The sequence below is a fragment of the Anser cygnoides genome, chromosome 2 (genome assembly GCF_040182565.1).
Source record: "Anser cygnoides isolate HZ-2024a breed goose chromosome 2, Taihu_goose_T2T_genome, whole genome shotgun sequence".
Classification (NCBI taxonomy): Eukaryota; Metazoa; Chordata; class Aves; order Anseriformes; family Anatidae; genus Anser; species Anser cygnoides.
In genome coordinates, this window is record NC_089874.1 from 22,129,841 (window position 1) to 22,150,509 (window position 20,669).

A 20,669-nucleotide genomic window follows, 5' to 3' on the forward strand; every position below is an offset into this window, starting at 1 on the left:
TTTAAGAACTGAACCTACTGGGAGTTTATTTATCTATTTGGTTTCGAATTCAGATAGGTTGACAGCAGTGATTGTTGGAGGAAAGATTCTCTTAACTATACTTAGGCAAAGTAGTAGGTTCATGAAAAAAATCTTGATGGTGATGAAATTACTTGTGTAAGAAAGTTTAACTCAAATGAATACCCTAAGATGAAAAAGAATTCTCTTCAAAGCAGTGCCAACCGATACAAACGTATTTGTGCCAACACGTGCTGCATGGTGGGATAATTCCTTCAATTTTATAATATTTTTCTTTTATAATGTAATAAAAAGAGTAGTCTGTAGACTGACTATCTTAGAGACTTGCTAAAGCTCTTCTACCAAGGTTTAAGTCTTTTTAAGAGCTAATACAAGCATAAGTTAGGGGAACCCTGGCCTGGAAGCATTATTGTATTATTATCATTATTGTAACCTACTTGAGCTGTCCAGTTTGATGTTACAAAATTGGCTACAAAGTTATTCACATGGGGATTGATCCTGCAAAATAGTGAGCACTGAGGCCTTTGTTTGTATGAATAATTTAATATATTCATTTTAAAATAGCTGGCTATTCCCGGGAGCTTCAGGGTGTGCATATGTTTTTTGTTTTTGTTTTGGTTTTGTTTTGCCTTTTTTTTTTTTTTAGAATGTTTTTGCTAGCTAAGGCCACAAAGCTAAATGCTTTGCAGACTGGGGAGTCGGTTTCAATACTGAATGCTTCGATTTTAATCTCTTGAGCTGATTGATGGATTTCAGGTCAGACTTTCATTCCTTAGAGCATTTCATAGGACACTGCCTCTGTGAGCAGGTCATCATGTCTGGACCTGATGATTTTGCAGAATCTCTTTTCAAAGCTCAAAGCCGAAACTCTAAGCCTTCTGTAGAAAAACGTAAGTCAGATGATGGTCTTCTGCAAGTAATCCACGGGTGTTTCTTTATTCTTTTGTAGAATTGGCCTACAAGGTGATGTATCTGATCCGCGGACAAAGAGCTTTCTCTATATTCTTGATATTCTCCCAAGGTACAAGTTAACTTCCACCTTGACTCTTCAGCCTTTGTTACCAACTAGGTGTTTTATATTGTAGCCAGACAAGTAATCCTTAATGTTTTGCAGGGATACTACAACTATTTCATTGTATTACTCATTTGTTTTCATGTGATCATATGTAACTTATTAAATTCTTGTATTGTATTAATGTCATTATCGTCTCATAGTTATTGCAGAGGCCTTCCTTGTCTGATTTTCTTTTTTTGTTGTGTATCTGTTTAAACTGTGGCTATCTCACAAATGAAAGAAGTTGGGTACTGTTTATTTTCAGTTCAGCATCAAACTTGCACTGACTTTGTTTAAAAACAGGAACAGGTAATGTAATAGTTTGCTGATATGCATCATGGAAACACGAAAATTGTTTGAAACACCGCATTAAAAAGTTTTGATTCAACATTTATTCACCTTATGAATAGGTAGCATTTGAAAGAGTTTGTTTAAAAACATGTTATTGGGTGCACAATACAATACATCTTCCTTTCCCTTCCATTCTTTCTTAAAATGTCTATTTTGTCTTCTTGGTGCCACCTCTGGATATCTTGGGGCAGATTTTGTGTTTGTTTGATTTGTGGTAAATCACTTGTTTTGAGTTGTAATCCTAAAAATTTCAAATAACACTGAACTGTCAGAACAGTGCCCTTCTTTTTTGTGTGCATCTGTGCCATTTTTGTCTGGTCAGACAGGACTGTTTCCTAATAAAAATGCATGAATAATGCAGATAATTATGGCTGTAAGTTTTGAAACAGTAAATCCAAGCAAAGTGTTTATTGCTGACTTAAACTGTTCTTACCAAGAGCGTTAAAATCAGCTCCAAGTGATGCTTGCATTTCGTTTTGCAAAGAGATGCACGGCACTGTAAGAAACCTTCATGGGGGTATGAAGCAAGCAGTTGCTCAGGGAGATTTATTTTTCAGAAATCTCTGCTTTTGGACTGTGATGTCCATTGGGCATTGAAAAATTGCATCAATTACAGTCTACCAGTCAACTTGCCATTCCTGGTAGTCCTGCTTCTGCTGGAGACCAGGACAACTGTTCTCTCTACGTTCATTCCATGTGGGTTACTCTTACTTTCAGAACTGGAGGAGGAGGGGGGAGAGAGGTCTGTCTGTCTGTCTCTTTCTCCTCCCCTGCCCTGTATTCCTTTCTCTCAACCTGCTGCTAGCACTGGGAGAAGAGTTTCTTCATTCTTCTTCCAGAAACAGCTTTGCAGCTGGCAATGTTAGTGCGACCACCTCTTTGCCCTTGTCACCAGCAGATAGAGAACGTAGACACAGAAGGGCTGAGAGGCTTGACTGGGGTCACCAAAGAAAACTGTGGCAGAGAACACACAACAACCATTAGACTAGATTCCTTATCCCAGTAAGTTAGACAAATAATAGGTAAAAAGCTAGATTATTATTACTCTCCCATTTCTAGCACAGACAAAAGAAGGGGGGGGGGGAATATGTGGGTTTAAAAAATTGTGAAAAATGTTTTTTTGTTTGTTTGTTCGTTTGTTTTTGAATAAGAAACTCAGCTCAGTCCTCCTCACAACTGACTTTTCAAAATGATAAATTAAAAACTGCAGATAGTGGACTAAGTTAATCATTTGTCAGAATAATAGTACCTTCCTTATCCAGAAGAGAATCCTGACCTCAGTATTCCTTCTCAGTAAACTGAGACACCATTATGAGGAGGGCTGCTTTGGGGGCAGTGCTGTGCATTAACACGGAAATGTTTTTTTCCTGGTTGCTGTGGGTTTAGCTGGATGAAGGGCAGAGGCTTTTCCTTCTCAAAAGCAAAGCTTTAGTCACAACAGGACATATGTTTTTCGTCATGACGATGCAAAGGAGCTGGGCTTGGCTGTGACACTTTATCTCGACATCCCATGAGACGTCCCTTATCTCCCTTGGGCAGGTTGTTTCTTGAGGCAATAGTTACTGTGAGCTGTCTGTAATATGTTCAAGATGGTGGCTTCTGCAGAGTTTCTTGGTTCCAGTAGATTTATGTTTTAATGAGATAATGTTTGTGTATGTTTTGGAAATGACATATTTGCCAGACATTGAGTAGGGAGTATTTCAGCCCAAAAAAGGGAAGTTCTTAATATAGGAATTACCACTTTGCATTCTAAATTGGTACGGCATGCATTGAAATTGTGAAAATTATAGAATAATTTCTCATCGCTTGGCTGTTCCTACCTTATGTTCCTCCTTTTAGAATGAAATGTAGCTGAAATAAGGCTAACAGATAGTCTGGAAAGGCAAATGTTAAAGGCATGGAAAGGACAAGTCCAAGATTTGGAAAGGTCTGAGAAATCCTTTAAGCCCCAGCCACTGAACATGAAGTTTGGCCCAAGTGGTCCAGATACTGTCTGTTTGTTATGTTCAAGCCATAGCCCAGGAAAATCTAATGCTAGGACTTCAAAGTTTGCTAATTTTACTGACACATTACTAATGTTAAAATGTGCCAAGTACATAACACATACTCTTTGTATAGTGATTATTTGCCTTGTGACATGTTGATCCGGTACGAGCTCTTGCATTTCAAGCACTGCTCTGGATTTATTACTTCAAAAATAAGTTTCAGAGTAGGTGATGTCGATGTTGAGCATGGGTAAACGTACCAACAGATATTCTCCATTCTTTTAGGGGCGGGTTGGCTGCTGCTTCTTTTTCAGTTCAATACTATTTTTAGTATTTTCATATTTGACGTTCATTTTCAAATTTCTTGTGAAATACTTTAATTCTTCATTGAATTTCTGTAATTGATGTTAGTTAAGAACTAGCAAAAACAAATTTTGCTGTGATTTACATCAGTGCAAATCCAAAATCACTCGTTAAATGTGCATGGAGTGGCTGCCTGCTGGCATAAGTGCTCTATTCCTACATGCCACACACAGGGTCTCAGAACAGCAGCCATACTGTATCTGCACTACCCTTACTAGAGTATTAGTTAGTGGCAGGAGATGTTCCCAGACACTTGAATCTGAATCATCTATGGTTTTAAATTGCTAGAATGGTCCCTGGCACAGTTTTATGTTCCTTTCTCCAGAGATTTAATATGCTGTTTTCGGAAGGAGCCTATTGCCAGACCTCTGCACTAATCTTGCTAAATTTCAGGCAGCTCCTTCCCCTTCCCCCCACATCAAAATGAAAAAGTTAAGTGTAGAAGATTGAGAATATATGTAGTTTGAACTCTAAATATGTAGCATTTCTTAAAGCAGTTAAATGCATGCTGACTTTGATACGTTATCACTAAAGTTGATGTGATATTTTAACATTGATTTCAGGTTTAAGTACTTTAACTAAAGAAAGTAAGTTTTCTGTTCCATAGCTATGTAGTGGTATTTTTCCTCCTGAAAATTATCTATTCTGTTACAAACTTAATCTTTGAATAGTAATAATATGATTTAGGAAATGAACAGTGGTAAAAATTTTCACAAGTACATGCATGGGGTACAGCTGGGCACAGCATTACATCTGAACAAAAGTAGTTTTTTGTTTTTTAATTACCAATAGTCTACATTTCTAATTCAAATGGGCATTATTTGATCTAGGCAACCTCGAAAGTTGAGGTACTTTTTTTTTTTGCAGAATTTAAACTTTGATAATTAACATGGCATTGGAATGTTTTGATCTTTCTTGGAGCTGAACACATCTGTAGATAAATGTAATGTAGTTTACTTCTTGTAACTCTGAACTGTTGGTCTTTTCTTTTTTCTTGTAGGCTCCAGAAGCTTCCAAAATACCTACTTTTAGAAAATGTTAAAGGATTTGAATCCTCTTCTGCGAGGTAAAGTCTAATATATGCATGGCTTAGTTTTTAATAAAGGTTGTCTTCTTTAGAAGGAGAAGGCAGGATTTTTATTTCCTAGAATTTAGGTAAAGAAAAGAGTGAGAAGGCACAGTTAGCAGCTATAGGTTAAAAATACAGTTTTAATCTAGGAATTAAGGTCTTAGGATGTGAAAAGAACTTGTTAAATAACTATTTATTTCTCTAAGCAGATAAAGATGTTAGAACTTGAACAAGTTCACTCCATGTTGGATAGGGTCCTAGGCAACCTGATCTAGTGGGTGGCATCCCTGCCCATAGGTGGGGGGTTGGGACTAGGTGATCTTCAAGGTCCCTTCCAACCTAAGTCATTCTACATTCTATGATTCATTGTTTTTCTTTGATGATCCTGCGTCCTTCAGAAAATGTTGATATTAATTTTCAAAGAAAAATAACAATATGGGTAGCACTCAGAGGTTTGGGGTTTTTATCCATGACAGGAGATCCTGGTATCTTGTGTTGAGGTCAGAACAGAATGTAGTGGCTTTCTTTGGTACCTTTGTTGGTAGTAGATTGCCACTGGTTCATGGTTGCCATCAAATGGTCCAAAAAGAAAGGGTGAAGACCGTGTATAACTTTTGTCTGAAATGAGGATGAAGAAAGTTGGCGATAAGGTTACTGCATGACAGCAGGACCATGCTTGCTTGTGGACAAAGCAGGAGACAAGGAGTCATCTTCACTTCTTGCTGGAATAAAGTAGGATCATTTCCTAGCATTTCTTAAAGCAACAAAAGAGGAGCCAGCTTCCATATCTTCATGCTTCTTAATGCATATGGCAGGCAGCTGGGAGCTGTGTTCAGCTCTCTCACTGGTTAAAGCATTCATCAGTTCTCTGTGAACACCTGGAGGTTCAGACTGCTGCTGTAGAGCCTGAGGTTCCCTAGGCTGTGCCTTGCTGGCCAGTGTTTGGAACAGGTTGTAACTCAGAAAACACACCAGGCTGTATCCTTGCTTTGTCTTGGGATGCAGCATCCTATACAGTGCCAGATACAGCTCACAGGTGATGATTTATGTGTAGCCTGGTATAACCTGCATGGAACAGGAAAGACAAGTCTTTTCAAGAAGGCATCCATTTCAGTAATTTTCTCATGTTTATAGAGCACAGTCCAACCTTGCTTTTATTGTCAAAGCCAGTAATTTTTGAATTAGCCCTTTTATTAGGCTTCGCTGTTGCGATATGCTTGACAGAGAGAAAAAGTGAGCTATTTGTAGTGGGTTTAATCTCCTGTTTAATAATTCACAAAAAAGAAAATGTCTTGCCCTCTAACTGCTTAGCTTGCTGGCACACTCATCTAGGGATGTACACATCTTGAAATGGGATATTTTTGAAGGGGTATTTGCATCAAACTAGTTGTGAGATACCTGTGAATTTGTAGTAGTTATTTTTGGCTACAGTAACACTGAACTTTAAATGTTGTCTCCTGACATTCAGAAATGGATGACTTCAAATATGAAGTCATAATAATGTAATGTAATATAATACTTTGTCTGATTCTTTCACTGAATGTTATGAAAGTCTTGGTACCTAAGGTATTGCACGTAATGTGTTCTTACGTAGGATAGAAAAGGTCTTAAAGGGTGTATAAGAGTCTGTGAAGGGCATAATTGCTTTTCAATTCTTCTCACTTCAGAAATGAACTTTTGCGAACACTAGAAACATGTGGATTTAAGTATCAAGAATTTCTCCTGTCTCCAACCTGTGTGAGTAGTAATTTTATTCTAAGAATAACTGTTCAAACTATACTGAGTCCAATGACATTTGGAAATTATCTATTTTATTAGAAAAGAGAGTGATGCCCAGAACTGAAGATACTTCCAAATGAGAGCCATCTCATGTGACTTCTGATTTCTCATCCACACATTGGCATGATCATACTGCTATTATTGTTGAGATCCTAGTCCTGTATTTCTTTGCTAACAGTTGGTGGTTTTTTTAAGTAGCTATGAATTTAAACCATGACTAAGAAGGTAGTTTTCCCTGCAGGAGCCTCATTTATTCAGAAGTGCTGATGCATATGATTTTCCCAGCAGAGAAAATGTGACTGTGTCATTTGTGGGAGGAGGGCCTCTGTTTGCATGTTTCCCTGGCAACTGAAAACGAGTTGAAAGAGATTTCAGATTGTGCAAGACTAAATGGAATCAATAAAGTACTGTATATATTTGACAGAAGATGGTAGAGAGTAGCTTGAAAACCAGTTGTAGTACATTTGTTTTGTTGTTAGATGTCTTTTAATTGCTTGTTCAAAAAAGCAAGGAGAAATATTTTTGATTTTTTATTAAAAAAAAAAAATATATATATAGGCAGTACCTATGCCAAGAAATGGTGCAAGTCATTTTTCTTCTTACCTTGCATAAAAATTTGTTTATATTCCTATTCATTTACAGGGAAAAAAAATCTCAAAATCATAAGAAAAAAAATAATTGCCTGCTTGTTTCCTTGAGATTACCTAAGCATGGGAGTTATGTTCATGGTTCATCCTAAGTGTCTTGGTAGTACCAATATTGATATCTCCAAAGGGACAAAATTTATTAGTGTGGCATAGTTATATTACTGTAAATGCTAGTACATAACTTTTATAACACAATAGACCATTTCTTCTCTCTTTGTCACATGTCTTGTGGATTTTGCTTACAGCTTGGCATTCCCAATTCTAGGCTGCGGTATTTTCTAATTGCAAAGCTTCACCAAGAGCCATTTTTCTTTCATGCTCCTGGTCAGGTGAGTCTAATTTCTGTTATTTAAATTTGCCTTGTTTAATGAAGATTGAGGTTTAAATTTTCAGTTTAGTGGTATGTGGGGATGAAGGGATAGAAAGAGAAGGGATATCACCAGAAAAGTTAAATTCTGTCCTTTTTCAGCCTGGTTGCTGTGTCTTCTAAGGACTGTGATGTATGCCAGTGGCTTAGATGGCTTTAAGCAGTTGAGGAGCAGTGGCTGATGGTGGGCTAGAAAAAAAAAAAAAAGTGTTCTGCTACTTTTTTCATATCCTAGGGAATGTCTTTTGTAAGGGCAATTATTGCAGTCATTCCTGTCATCAGTGCTGTTAGGTCAGCCAGTCTTGATGCTAACCTTTTTTTTAATCGTCATAAAAATAACGCCAAGCGGTTACTTGCATCTGAGCATCTCTGAAGGAATTATTACCGTAGTTTCTGCTGTCAAGTTGTTTATCAAATGCAGTTCCTTAATCTTTCTCACAATTTATTTCTTAGATATTGACAAGATTCCCAGATCTAGAAGACAAGATTCAGGATCTAGAAGAGTTATGCAAGGACAAAGTTGTTGATAAAGTGTGTGAATCTAGTTCTTTGCCTTCTGGAGAGAAGAGTCTGGATTCAAATGTTGGTCCTCATTGCAGCAGCAAGAAGAGTTTACCGAAAGGGGCCTTTCTTTTTAAGCTTGAAACAGCAGAAGAAATTGCAAGGAAACATAATCAGGACAATGATTCCTCTATTCAAATGCTAGAAGACTTCCTGGAAGAGGAAAATGAAGAAATGAGTCGGTATTTCTTAGCACCCAAATTCTTGGTGCGCTACGCTTTCTTGTTAGACATTGTTAAACCCACTTGCCGGAGATCCACCTGCTTTACAAAAGGGTAAGTTGCAGAGAAGATATTACTGAGTCATGTCATGAAACTGTGTGTTTTTGCTTGTGTACTTTGTAAGAAAGGAGTTATTTCATCAAAAACCCTGGAAAAAAAGTAAAAATCTCCTTACATAGAATGCTTCCTGATCCAGTGGAATGCCAGCATGAGAATCTGTCTGGCAGAACACCATGTGCCCACTCAAAAAAGGCATTCACAACAGACACTGCCATTTGTTGTTGACCTTCACAGAAGCTTAATTACCCCTGCGGAAATATGGTTCCAGTAGACTGGTGTAGTACTGATTCATTAATGAATTTCTTTATATTGCTCACTGAAGTTACAAAGTGTCATGCATGACAGATCCATTCTTCATTAAAACTGTCTCCACTGTACATTTTATTGATTTCTTGGATTTTTCAGCTGTGTAGTCAGAATAGCTGTGGATTGGCCATATGTCATAAAACCAGTTAGCTTGCTGCATTACAAATCATATTTGATGGTACAGAACATCAGTGCTTTTCTGTCTAGTGGTTTTCCGATTTGTGCTTTGGAATTTTAAGTTTGACTATCAGAGGTTGTTGAACGTTCTGAAATCCCACAGACAACCTGTCAGGAGGTTTTCCAGTGAATGCATTTGTATTGGAAAGTACCAGTTAGAGCCTGGAAGTGTGTTTTTGAATTCTCAAGATGTTTCAACAAAATGACTTTTGGTTAATGAGTTAAAGCTAATTGTAACAGTGGCTTTTTATTAGTCATAGAATTTAGAATATCAGATTGACATAATTCCTACAGATTTTGTGATTTCAACTTTTTGACATGAAATTCTCTCTTCTCAGCTTTTTTAAAAAAATTGCGCAACAGGAAATCCCTTCCTCCATCCCTCATTGATAGATGCACTTTCTACCTTCAGTGTTTGAGTTGTGGGGGAGTCAGCACCCTGTGGGCTCTGTTTCAACCAGTAGTCTGACTGGAGTAGTCAAACAAAAACCTAAGGCCAGAATGATCTTTTATGTATCTCTTATATTTACGTTAAATATCAGAAAAAATAAATTGGCCATTTGTGGCTTCACTAGAATATGTTAGGGCAGTTTGTGGTCATGTTTATCAATTTCACACCAAAGGAGGCTTCTGAATAGTTAATATGAAGTCTATATACAGTGGCAGGAAATCTGACATTGAATGTGACTATTGCTCTTCTGCTGATTTGGGAGGAGTCATGCCGGATAGTTGTGGTAGTTCTTGGCTCAGAATGTAAGAATCTGATTTACTGTCTGTCTTTGTTCTTTTTGGAACAAAGAATTGGAGAAGGAAAATCTCCAGTATGGTTCTCCATGCGGTCATATCATTTACAGCTCAGCGCTAAGAAGAAGATTATAATTACATTTCAGGCTTCATCCAGGTCACTTTCTGAGGCCAAGAGTAAGTTGCTGCTGTAGGCAATCCAGGAGTTCTCTGAAGCATCAGATTTAGAAAAGACCCTGAATGGAGCAGAACGGTGCTGAGTGGTTCAGAGAATCGCTTTTCTGTGGTACCTGTCTGGTGTCTTTCTTACCAGTCATAGTGATCACCAAATTTGAGACTGGGAAAAAAAAAAAAACATTTTCCCACAGTTATGATCAGTCTTTAGTTTTCTCCAGCAAGGTTCATGTGCTGAGGATAATCCAGATATGCCTCCTTCAGTCATTGCTATTTCAGGGACCTCAAACACTGATATTACATAAGTGTTTTTGCCTTTCTCCCTTTGTCATACCACTTTGTCTTCTGAGGATCAAATGGCTTTGGTGGAGTACAGGGCAAAGTGTAACTGTGCTGTGTGAGAGACAGAGCAGGACCTTCTGACCTTAGACTCCTGGCTAATTTGAAAACAATTGCTGAGTTCCTTGAGAGAGTACAAATGCCGTGGTTTCTCTAGGGAGCATGTTTGCAGTGACTGAAGTTCTGAGAGAGGAAACTGGCCATTCTGAAGGACAGAGTAGATGAAAACTATTTCTTTAGTTATGATTACCCTGGACCTACTTGTAAGTTCTTGCTCTACTGACAAGAGATACCTCCTAAAATAGAGTAATATTAGTTACAGAAACTCTCTCTAGCATTGTGGAGTTCACTTTTTTATTAGGCAAAATATAGGACACAGTATACCTAGAAATAATATATTAAGTGTGTAAAATGAAGGTTTTTTAAAAGCTTACAGAAATAAAGCTGGGGGATGGGGAAACAGTCTTGAGTCAGGTGAAAATTAAGACTGTAATTTCTTAAGCCATCTGCTTCAATCATTTTAAGTGGTAATGAAATGTCCAAAAATCAATGCATCTTTTTTTTTTTTTTTTTTTTTTTTTTACTGTGGCAAAACTTCCCATCTTTAATTATGTTCTGAGTCTAAGGTAGGAATGCGATTTTTTCTGTAGTCAGCAGCTGCAATAACAATTAATAACAATCCAGCTGACATTGACCATCTGGCCACATTTTTTTTTTAAAGGCACCACCTCAGAACAAAACCAAGCCCCCATACCATTCATTTATAAAAAAGGGTATGGTGGTCTTCATTTTTAAATATGTTATGTTATCTTGCTACACCAACCGGATTATTTTTTTTGTGTGCATTCTTTACTGCAGTGACAGTTATTTTGACTGGAGTATTTTATATAACATGAATCCTTTTAAAATTATTTTTCCCCAATAAAACTCTAACTACCACTTTGAAATTTATCCTCATCTATTTATTATGGCTCAGATATGCTCATCTGAAATAAGATCAGATGCCGTGTAAGAAGATGAGGATTCCTCAGTACTGCACGTGTTACCTTGTTAAACATGGCATTAGGGAATTTTCAGAGTGCTGCTATCCAGTTAAATGTTATATATTTACAACACAGTTCAATTTCACATGTTTTTAATCTGTATTAGTGTTCACGTCATTTTGTCCTGATGTGAAGTACGTTTTGTATGTACTTAATTTTAAAAATTTGTGTTGGTCTCACTGATATTGGCAGAACTACTTGTAAGCTTTTCTAAAGATTTGAGCCTTACTTGGTCATTGTGTCTTTGCTGAAGGCCATATATTCCTTTATTTGTTGTGGAGTTAGGCTTGAAACACAAATTTGTTTCAGCTGTGAAGACCATGGTCTTTACAGTTACACAGAGAAAACTAAAGGATAGTATCTGTTAATGCTTGATGCTGACCACTTCCATTTGATGCATGGGATCTTCTGAAGTTCTTCCACTTTGCAAAAGCCAGTGATTGACTTGACTCAGTCTCTGTTTTTGTTCAGAACATTCATATGTTATCATAGTTAGACCATCGGAGCATGTTTCCTAAAGCCCATGATTATATTTAAATGATAGCCTGGAAGAGAGCACAGAGTAAACATGTTGTTATGCAATCAACCACAAAGCATCCAAAAAAGCTGTATTATGGTTTTATAATGTAAATTTACTTACTAGTTAGTTGGATTTTTTTTCTTTTCTTTCTTTTTTTCTACTGCTCTGCATAGAAGCCATCCCCCATTCCTTCCTTCCCTTTGTGGAAAATGTGCAAGCAAGCAAAAGTTAAATCTGACTGAACTGCTTTGTTCCTAATGGATTGATCTAAAAGCTGCAGGATCACACTAATGGTCCTCCTTTGAATATGAGCGGCCAATTAAAAACCTAGGACCAAAATGTTTATTTTGCCTTAGTGTAAAACGGGTCTTTGCAATGTAGATGGGGCTTCCTGATGATGCTGTGCTTGAATTCCTTGGCTGGTTGCCTTATACAAGGCATGGGCGTGGTTAAACCCTTGTGCACTGCTTTCAGGCTCATCCCCAAAGATTATGTTCAGAGTCTACTGCACTCCAAGAATCAGCATTGCTAATAAGGCCTTTTGCTTTATCAATCCAGAAGGCTGTTTGTTAATTAAAGCAAATGAAACTCATCCTCCATCCTTGCAGTTGTCAGTTCTGTGAGGTCCAGTGAAAATACTCATTTAAGATTGTTGCTGTTGTTGTTCTTCCTAAGGTATGGACACTATGTAGAAGGGACAGGCTCAGTTCTGCAGACAGCAGTGGATGTACAGGTAAGAAAGTCTAGACTAACATAAAAGAATGATTTGTTTTAAAACTTGCTTTGTTTGTCTTCTGCTTTGTTATTCTGAATATTACAACAGATATGCTTTTAAAACTACTTTTTATGGCAACTAAGTTTCCAACGCATCTACTTAGAGTTCCTAAACAACAGTTTATTTAAATCAAGATTATACGTGTGCCTCTCTATGTGGAGAATGAGTTGCTATTATTTTTTGTAGTGTCATGCAGAGATTTCATGGGGGTATTAAAAAACATTAAAATTGACTAATTCTGTGGACAAATTACAGTGCAATGCTGTGATTCTAGGGCCATTTTTGTATATGCGATTTGGTAAACATTGTCAAATGTTTAATACTGAATCACAGAATCATTTAGGTTGGAACATATCTCTAAGGTCATCTAGTCCAACCTTTAACCTAGCACTGCCAAGTCCACCATTAAGCCATGTCACTGTGCTCCACATCTACATGTTTTTTGAAGGCCTCCAGGGATGGTGACTCAACTACTTCTCTAAACAGCCCATTCCAATACTTCACAACCCTTTCACTGAAGAAATTTTTCCTAATATCCAACCTAAACCTCACCTGGCACAACTTCCATTTCTTCTTGTCCCATCACTTGGTGCTTGGGAGAAGAACTGATCCCCACCTCGTTATAGCCTCCTTTCAGGTAATTGTAGAGCACAATAAGGTCTCCCCGAGCCTCCTCTTCTCCAGACTAAACAACCCCAGCTCCCTCAGCCGCCCTTCATAAGACTTATTCTCTAAGACCTTCACCAGCTTTGCTACCCTTTGGACACGCTTCAGCACCTTGATGTCCTTTTTGTAGTGAGGAGCCCAAAACCGAACACATTTGAATACCAAAAGTATTATTTATCTGGGAAGACATAGTATTTTGAAAAGTTCTGCTGTTGATGCTAAGTTCACCAGAAAGTGACTTTTTGGCATTGGGAAAGGTAAAAATAAATGAATTATCATTCACATATACTTTTACAAAGCATGTTTTGCAGACAGGCACGTCCTCCTGCACTTCCATGCCATTCATTAATATTATAAAGTATTTCTAAGCATAAGAGGAATGCAGTTCGGAATTCAGAATAATCTCAGACCAAATGTATTAAAACAGCTGCATCTATACAGTTTAACTTGTGTGCATGGTCTTGCTGCTGAGTTATATTAAGTCACTATTCTGTCATTGACAAATGTTTCTAGTCCTTCGATTGTCTCATTCAGTATTGGCATGGCTTGTAAACTGGAGGAAGGCATGATGAATTGCCTCATGGCAACATTGATTTTGTTCTTGTAAGTGCAGGTACTGAGATACTGGCTGCAAAAATGTAACTCCAAACATTCTTTCAAATTGTCTCTGGTACTGTGATAATCAAAGAAATATTCTGTTGTGATATGCTTGTTACAGCATAATTTCATATATTCTGCCTGCATAGTGATGTCGGTTGTCTTGGATATTCTTTATAGCTCGAATCAGTGTTTAAACACATTGAAAACTTACCTGAAGAAGAGAAGCTTATGAAACTGTCAACACTAAAACTGAGGTATTTTACTCCGAGAGAAATAGCAAATCTACATGGATTCCCTCCAGAATTTGGTATGTGCTTGCAAAGTACCCATTTGTACTTCATTCTTCAGAAATGCCAATGTAGTTTTTTATTGGGAGTAATCCTTGCATTTTGTTTTTGCAAGTTTTTTCTGACCACTCTATTCTTATGATTGATTCTTATTAATTGGCTAGCCTTTCTGTATTATTATTTTTTTACCATTCCACTATTTTATATATATATATATATATATATAAAGAGAGAGAGAGAGAAAGAGAGAGAGAGAGAACCATCCTCTCTGGTTAGGTTTATCTTCATAGACTAAGGAAAAATGTTTTGGCTTGAGAAATGCTATTACTGAATGGCAGTGAAGGAATATCTTTGTTTTAAAGTTGAAACTATTTACTCAGCAGCCAATGTTACCCACAACTGTGGTAAGTCAACATATCCTGCCAGTTTAGGATGTCTGTTAGTTGTTCTCAGTGTTTGAGCTGCTTGCTTTCTTCCTTCCAAACATTTGCAGCTGCTGACAGAAAGGCAGTTTCACAATATACAGATACTTCTTTGTTCAGGAGTAACCAAACTCTTCAGTTAATGATCTTTTAAGCCCACTCTGTTTTCTAGAAAAGACAGTCCAAGCCATTGGTCAGTTACTTCATTTTATCACTGTTTTTGTGGAAACAAGGGAGTCAAGGAGCAAGACTGGGCAATACCAGCACATTGCACACAGGTCAACCAGAATTAAGCCTGCAGTAAATTCACCAGAGTTCCCCCTTGCTCAGTAAAGAAAGAAGGGCAAGGAAGTGGAGCTGTTACTACCTGCTAAGGAACTTGGCCTGCTGCAGTCACATCAGATCAATGCATTGTCTCTCAGAAACATGAGCGTTCATAAAATAAGACACCACTGACCTTGAGTAGTTAGACTTTTCTTCAGTTTCCTCAGTGACTTCAGGATCTGAGGAGTGCTAATGGTTTGCATATATTTCATTCTGTTGCAGTTTTAGTTTTTCTTATTACTTGCAACTGCATTAAAATTATTATTACCTTAAAACAACATTATCAGGGTTGAAAAATCATCAGGTTTGCTACCACTAAGCTTGCTTGTTTAATAGTATTTGCAGGAGTGTGCTATGTTGAGTTAAATGTCAATGTGTGGGATTTTTCATACCCTGCCTTCTTTAATAATTTGTCCTTTTTGCAGACAGCCTTTTTCTTAGCACTGCTCAGTTCTGTATTGACTTGGGTTGATGTAAAGAAATTTGAGCTAAACAGGACTGGTTTGGTCTTGTGTAGGTTTATCGTGCTGTTTAACCTCCCTCTGAGCACCGAATTGTCAATTTTCTCTTTTTTAAATATGTTACTTATTATAATAGCTTGTGTTTTCCAAATGTTAAATCAGTCTTTGCAATACCACTGAGAGGTGTACTAGGGTTAACATTTCTTGCATTTTATGGAGGCAGAACCGAGGCACAGAAAGATTTATGTTTGAATGACTCCATTAATTTGGGGTGACTGGTTTGTGAAGCCTGACGTTTACTGTTTCAGAGTGCTTGGAATGATACTGAGCTTTCTCTGTTTCGAGCTCATCTTCAGGGGCAGCTTTGAGCTTCAATACTTCTGCAAGCCAGAACTGAAGTCTCATGACAAGTCAGGCTTCTGAATTTCGGGAGCATGCAGATAGTCACCATCTACAAAATGATCACTTAGCAAACTTGTCTCTTGTCACTGGAGAAACGCGCAGCAACTGGGGACAGATTCCAGCTTCTGCCTTAACCATGGGACCTTCTTTACAGTTCTTGCAGTTTGCTGCTTCACTATACCGCTTTTCCAGCTTCCACAACACATGAAACAAGCCTCTCATCCAATGCCTTCCACTGTCATACACTCCTGATTCATATACACAACAAGGTTTTCCCAGTGCAGTGAGTCACAAGACTGCCATTTCTTTCCTTTGTGTTTTAATCTAGATGTTTCCCACTTTGTGCTTGGAAAGACAAAAAAAAGTGTTAGCTCTAGGCTGATTGGGATCTGGTAAATTTAGCTACTATAAGTTTCTTTTCAGGATTTGCATATTATGTTTTTTTGGAAAGACATATAAGTTGCTATATTTATGGCTACAGTGAAAGGTGTATCCTGGACAGCATTTCTCCCATGTTAAATTTCAAGTCATTATTTGTGAAGTGTGAAATTTGCAGAGGAAAATGTGCTATCTTTCTCTGTTCCTGTGTTCTGTAGCAACATTTGGGCTGAAATGTTTAATGACAGAAAGCCTGGAAATGTAGCCACTGCAAATATGTTCACCCAAGAAGCTAAAAAATGGGAAAACTATAAGCTGAAAATTAAATGAAGAGAATGTCAGGAAGCTTTATCATGGGTACTGTCATGTTGCTAGCTGCACTACAGTATTATCTGAAGAAACATGATTGTGTCTAAATGGTTCTATATTGTAACAAATGGATGGCCTTTTCCAATACATGAGATCCAGAGCTAAAATCATTATTTTGTCTTAACATTAACAGATTTATTTGTGCTTTTAACATCTAACTGTATATCTAGTAATTGCACTATAGGTCAATGAAATAATGTGCAGTCATTTGTCTTAGTTGTTGTCACGGGTCCCACAGCAATATCATTAAAAGTGATCAGAGCGTTCTTGCACCTGCGACCTGCTTTCATGAGGGTGATGTCAGGGGGCCTTTTCCATTTTTCCTATTAGTAATGTAGGTAAGCTATTAAGAAACAAGTGGCAGCCTTGTGGAAAGCCAGCACTCTAGTAGTGCACGTCGCCAAGGCTTCAACATCACCAGGTAACGTGCAAGACCTAAATGATATGACGAGAGCTGTGCAGCAATTACCAGTGTGCTGTGAGTTTGTAAATCTGTCCTGATGTAGGCTAGTCTGGAGCCAAGAAGATAGAAGGTGAAAGATAATGTAAAGAGGCAGATGGAGGAGGCTTGGGATAAAGGAAACAATGAGCTCTGAAAATGAATTCAGGCTTTTCAGTTGCTAAGAGGCAGAAGGAGAACTGAAATTATCAGTGTTCGGATAAGCTTCTTGGCCTCTAAGTGCACGTGTGTGTGCATAAATACACTTTTTTTTTTTTTTATACGTGCTCTTCTAAAATGTGTAGATTTTGTACCTTATTCAGTGATTTAATGTGAAAACTTCATCTAAGGAAGTCTCTATAGGGGAACGCAAGCAAATGTTCCAAAGAGAGAAGAATGGTTGCCCAAATTTGAGTGCTGGGCAGAATGGCTGGAGCTGGCAGAAAATGTGTTTACCAAAGCAGTCCACATTCAAGGCATTAATAACTGGCGGAGAAGTATGGAACAACTCCTCCCAGCACCTCCTCCTTGGCTTCCCACCCACTGTCCAGCCACGTTCTCTCCTGAGCTCTCTTTGGACAAGGACTTTTCTGATGTGCTCTGCAAACTTCAGAACATACCTATTGCTACTTCTTCGCACAAACAGTTTATGCACCAAAGCTGGGTGGTGAAGACCTCAGGGTCAAAGTTAGGTGTTTCTTCTTAGGGAATGAGCAAGTAATTGGATGTGATCAAGTTTCAACAGCTTAGCAAATGACCCTAATAGTTGAATCACCACTGCTGTTCATTTTTCACTCAATCTGAAGCAAGCGCACTTTAGCTCACAGCTGGAGTAAGCTGAGAGTGCAAGCAAGGGCAGTTACAGGAGACCAGCTGGCTGTTGCTAACTATTGATTTTCAGAAGCTTGCTCACCTTTGATTGCACATTCAATATACAGCACGCAGCCCTTTCACAATACCTGGACCAGTTTAATGTTTTCTGGTCCTCCCTTTTCTCAGCTAGTCGTGCACATACAATGTGAAGAACATTTTTGATGCTGTCTGTACTTCTGAGTGCATTCTACAGAGTCAGCATTGAATTACATGGAAAAATGTTAAGGTGCTTGATCGTTCCCTGAATAAGCCTTCCTCATAGCTTAATCTGTTCTGGTGGTATCTTGCAGTGTGAGCCTCATTTGATTTGCCATAACTGGTTAGAGAGCCTTAGATTGGAAGTACAATACAAAGCTCGTAATGAACTGCATTTCTTGACATCTGTAGAATCATCTTTTCTTTCTCTCATGGCCCCATTACTCTGCATGTTCTCTAGAGTAGCAGCTGTGCGGTGCTTTAGGTGCTGCTGCCCCTCCCTGAGACTGCTGGATGTTTTGAGCTGTATGAAGAGAGGCTAGATCAGCATTAGATACACAGCAGAACAACGTTTTGAGGCTACTTCTTAAATCTTAGGTATGGCAGTACTATTCATAGAAGAACTGATCCAAATCCAGTAAACTGGTTGGAAATTATAATTCGTGAATTTTAGGGCTGTGTGTTTATGTGTATGAAATCTATATGTAAGCTGAAGTCTCTGATAACTGTACTAAGAACTGTTCATTGAAAAAAGGAACAGACTAAAAGCTAGGAATAAAGCCAGACTAATGACACTGTATTATCTGTTTTGTTTTAGGCTTTCCTGACAAAGTAACAGTGAAACAATGCTACCGTCTCCTGGGAAATAGCCTCAACGTACATGTGGTGGCAAAACTGATCTCTCTTCTGCTTGGATAACTTAGAACATCAATCTGATGGTAGACTGGTGATGGAAAATGCTTTCATCTTTCAAGAGAAAGCGGATGGCAGCTTAACAAAATCCATGCTAACCAAAATATCTGTGCAGATATTTTGCTAAACAGTTCTGATGTGTTTTAATAACTTGCATTTATGGTGGATTTGCACTGTAGAAGCATTTTATTTAAATGGAAGTTTCTGGGAATTAATTGCTGTATTTAGATGTTGGATTTAGTTTGCAAAATTAAAAGTAACAGTATTCACACATAGCGCAAATGGTTAAACCAGTTTGATTTTATCTTAAAACTGTACTGTTGATACAATATAAAAGGGCTGTAAATGCCAAAGCTGTTTTAACTAAGTGCGGATACCAAGTTCTACATGCAAAATGTCTTCCTCTGTAAATATCAGTGATCCATTCTTAACAGATTTATTGTATATGTGATCTATTTTTTCTTTTTGTATCCAATGAAACTATTAGATTCAGTATTTTATGTAATTTTTAAGAAGACATTGTTATATGTCTGTCTGACCCTCTCTAAATACTTTCAGGTTTATGGAACCAAACTGTGTCTGTCTGTCTGGAATGATTTGTCTAGGTGCAGCTGAATAAAAATATTTTAATATTGTCACAACTCTGACAATAACTTGGCTGTTTTTGTTCTCGCTTACATTATCCAGGATGAGATCATTGCTCCTTACCAAAGACCTGCATATAAAAGACATAAAAATATTTTAAAACTTCATGTCTAGATTCCTTTGGCTTAAGAAGTGTAGAAAAGCTATATGGGTTTCTTCTAAAAACTGCTTTACAAAACTTGATAGTAGTACTAGAGTTAAGAGTGTCTTTCGGGATGAAATCACTGCATATGGCCAGCCCGAAAGTCACAGTTCAACACTATCCCATAGACATAGACTGAATGTTTGTTGTTGTTGTTTTTTTTTGTTTTAATCATTAGGTCTTGTGAGTTCAGTATCTCTGTAACAGTAAGGAAAATTATGGGAAGACTGAAAGCCTTCTGAAGTAGTATGTGTTCAGGCTGTTACTTTCTGTACTAACAATATCATACTGGTATCTAGAGGAAGAAAACAGAAGAAAAGCTGAGATGATACTTAGTAAGCATCCACCGGGGAGCTGGTATGCTACAACAGTGAAGGATTTCATATTTCATATATATTACTCATATATATATGAGTAATATTTCATATTGCTCATGGTTCCTGTGCACCAAAACAAGTAGTTGTCAAAGCTACCAATCCTGAAAAAAGAGTGGTTTTTTTTTTTCCACCCCCATGGGATAGTAACAGTCAGTGTGTATGGCGCCTGGGTTTGGTAATGCAGTAGAAATTAAAGACTACAGAGAACAGAAACCACTGTAGAGATACTGCAGCTATTCTGATCTGTTGTAGTCATCCTGAAAAAAATAAGCATGCTGTTGTTACTTTATGCCATACTTTTATCTTATGCTGACTCCTTGTTTATTTCCTCTTCAGTCTTGATTTATGTGTTGCTTCTGCACTGTTAAACTGGGAAATCCTTGGGCTGAGCTTCTGCAGGCTGTCTTATTCCTCAAGAGCATTTGGACCTCTTGGGAGTGTCCCAGCTATGAAAGAGAACAGGAAATAGATTCTCCTAAAAGACCTCTGGGAGTAAGCTCTAGAGAAGTAAGAGAGCACCTATCCTCAGGTGGCGTTTTGTAGTAGAGTAATAGCAAAAAGTACTAGGCTAATGTTAACTGTGCCTACTACTAAATTATGCGAAGAGCAAGTGTGTTTTTGACAATGTTATGAACCATAGTTAGTTATCTGTTAACATGGTGATTACTGTATAGATTTATCGACTAGATCAGTAACCAATAGCTGCATGGTTTTGTTCTTGGGAGGCATAATAATAGAAGATCTATTGCTATTTAAAGTGATCCAAATATTCAAAGAAAAACAAAGATCAGTTTTATACATAAATTGGGATTTCTTCCTGCTAAACCATGTAAATAGCCTGTT

General features: G+C 37.7%; 1 protein-coding gene across 5 annotated transcripts in view; it reads left to right on the forward strand.

Annotated features, from left to right (window-relative positions):
* The window catches only part of TRDMT1 (tRNA aspartic acid methyltransferase 1), a 43,287-nt gene extending 23,984 nt beyond the window's left edge, over positions 1 to 19,303 (forward strand). For all 5 annotated transcript variants that reach the window (XM_048061821.2, XM_066991663.1, XM_048061822.2 and 2 more), the window contains 8 exons: positions 968 to 1,039; positions 4,772 to 4,837; positions 6,508 to 6,577; positions 7,512 to 7,595; positions 8,087 to 8,469; positions 12,454 to 12,511; positions 13,997 to 14,126; positions 18,568 to 19,303. In XM_048061821.2, the coding sequence (XP_047917778.1) occupies positions 968 to 1,039; positions 4,772 to 4,837; positions 6,508 to 6,577; positions 7,512 to 7,595; positions 8,087 to 8,469; positions 12,454 to 12,511; positions 13,997 to 14,126; positions 18,568 to 18,668 (964 nt within the window). In that variant the 3' untranslated portion in view covers positions 18,669 to 19,303. The remainder of the gene's footprint in view (positions 1 to 967; positions 1,040 to 4,771; positions 4,838 to 6,507; positions 6,578 to 7,511; positions 7,596 to 8,086; positions 8,470 to 12,453; positions 12,512 to 13,996; positions 14,127 to 18,567) is intronic.
* Positions 19,304 to 20,669: the final 1,366 nt, after the last annotated feature.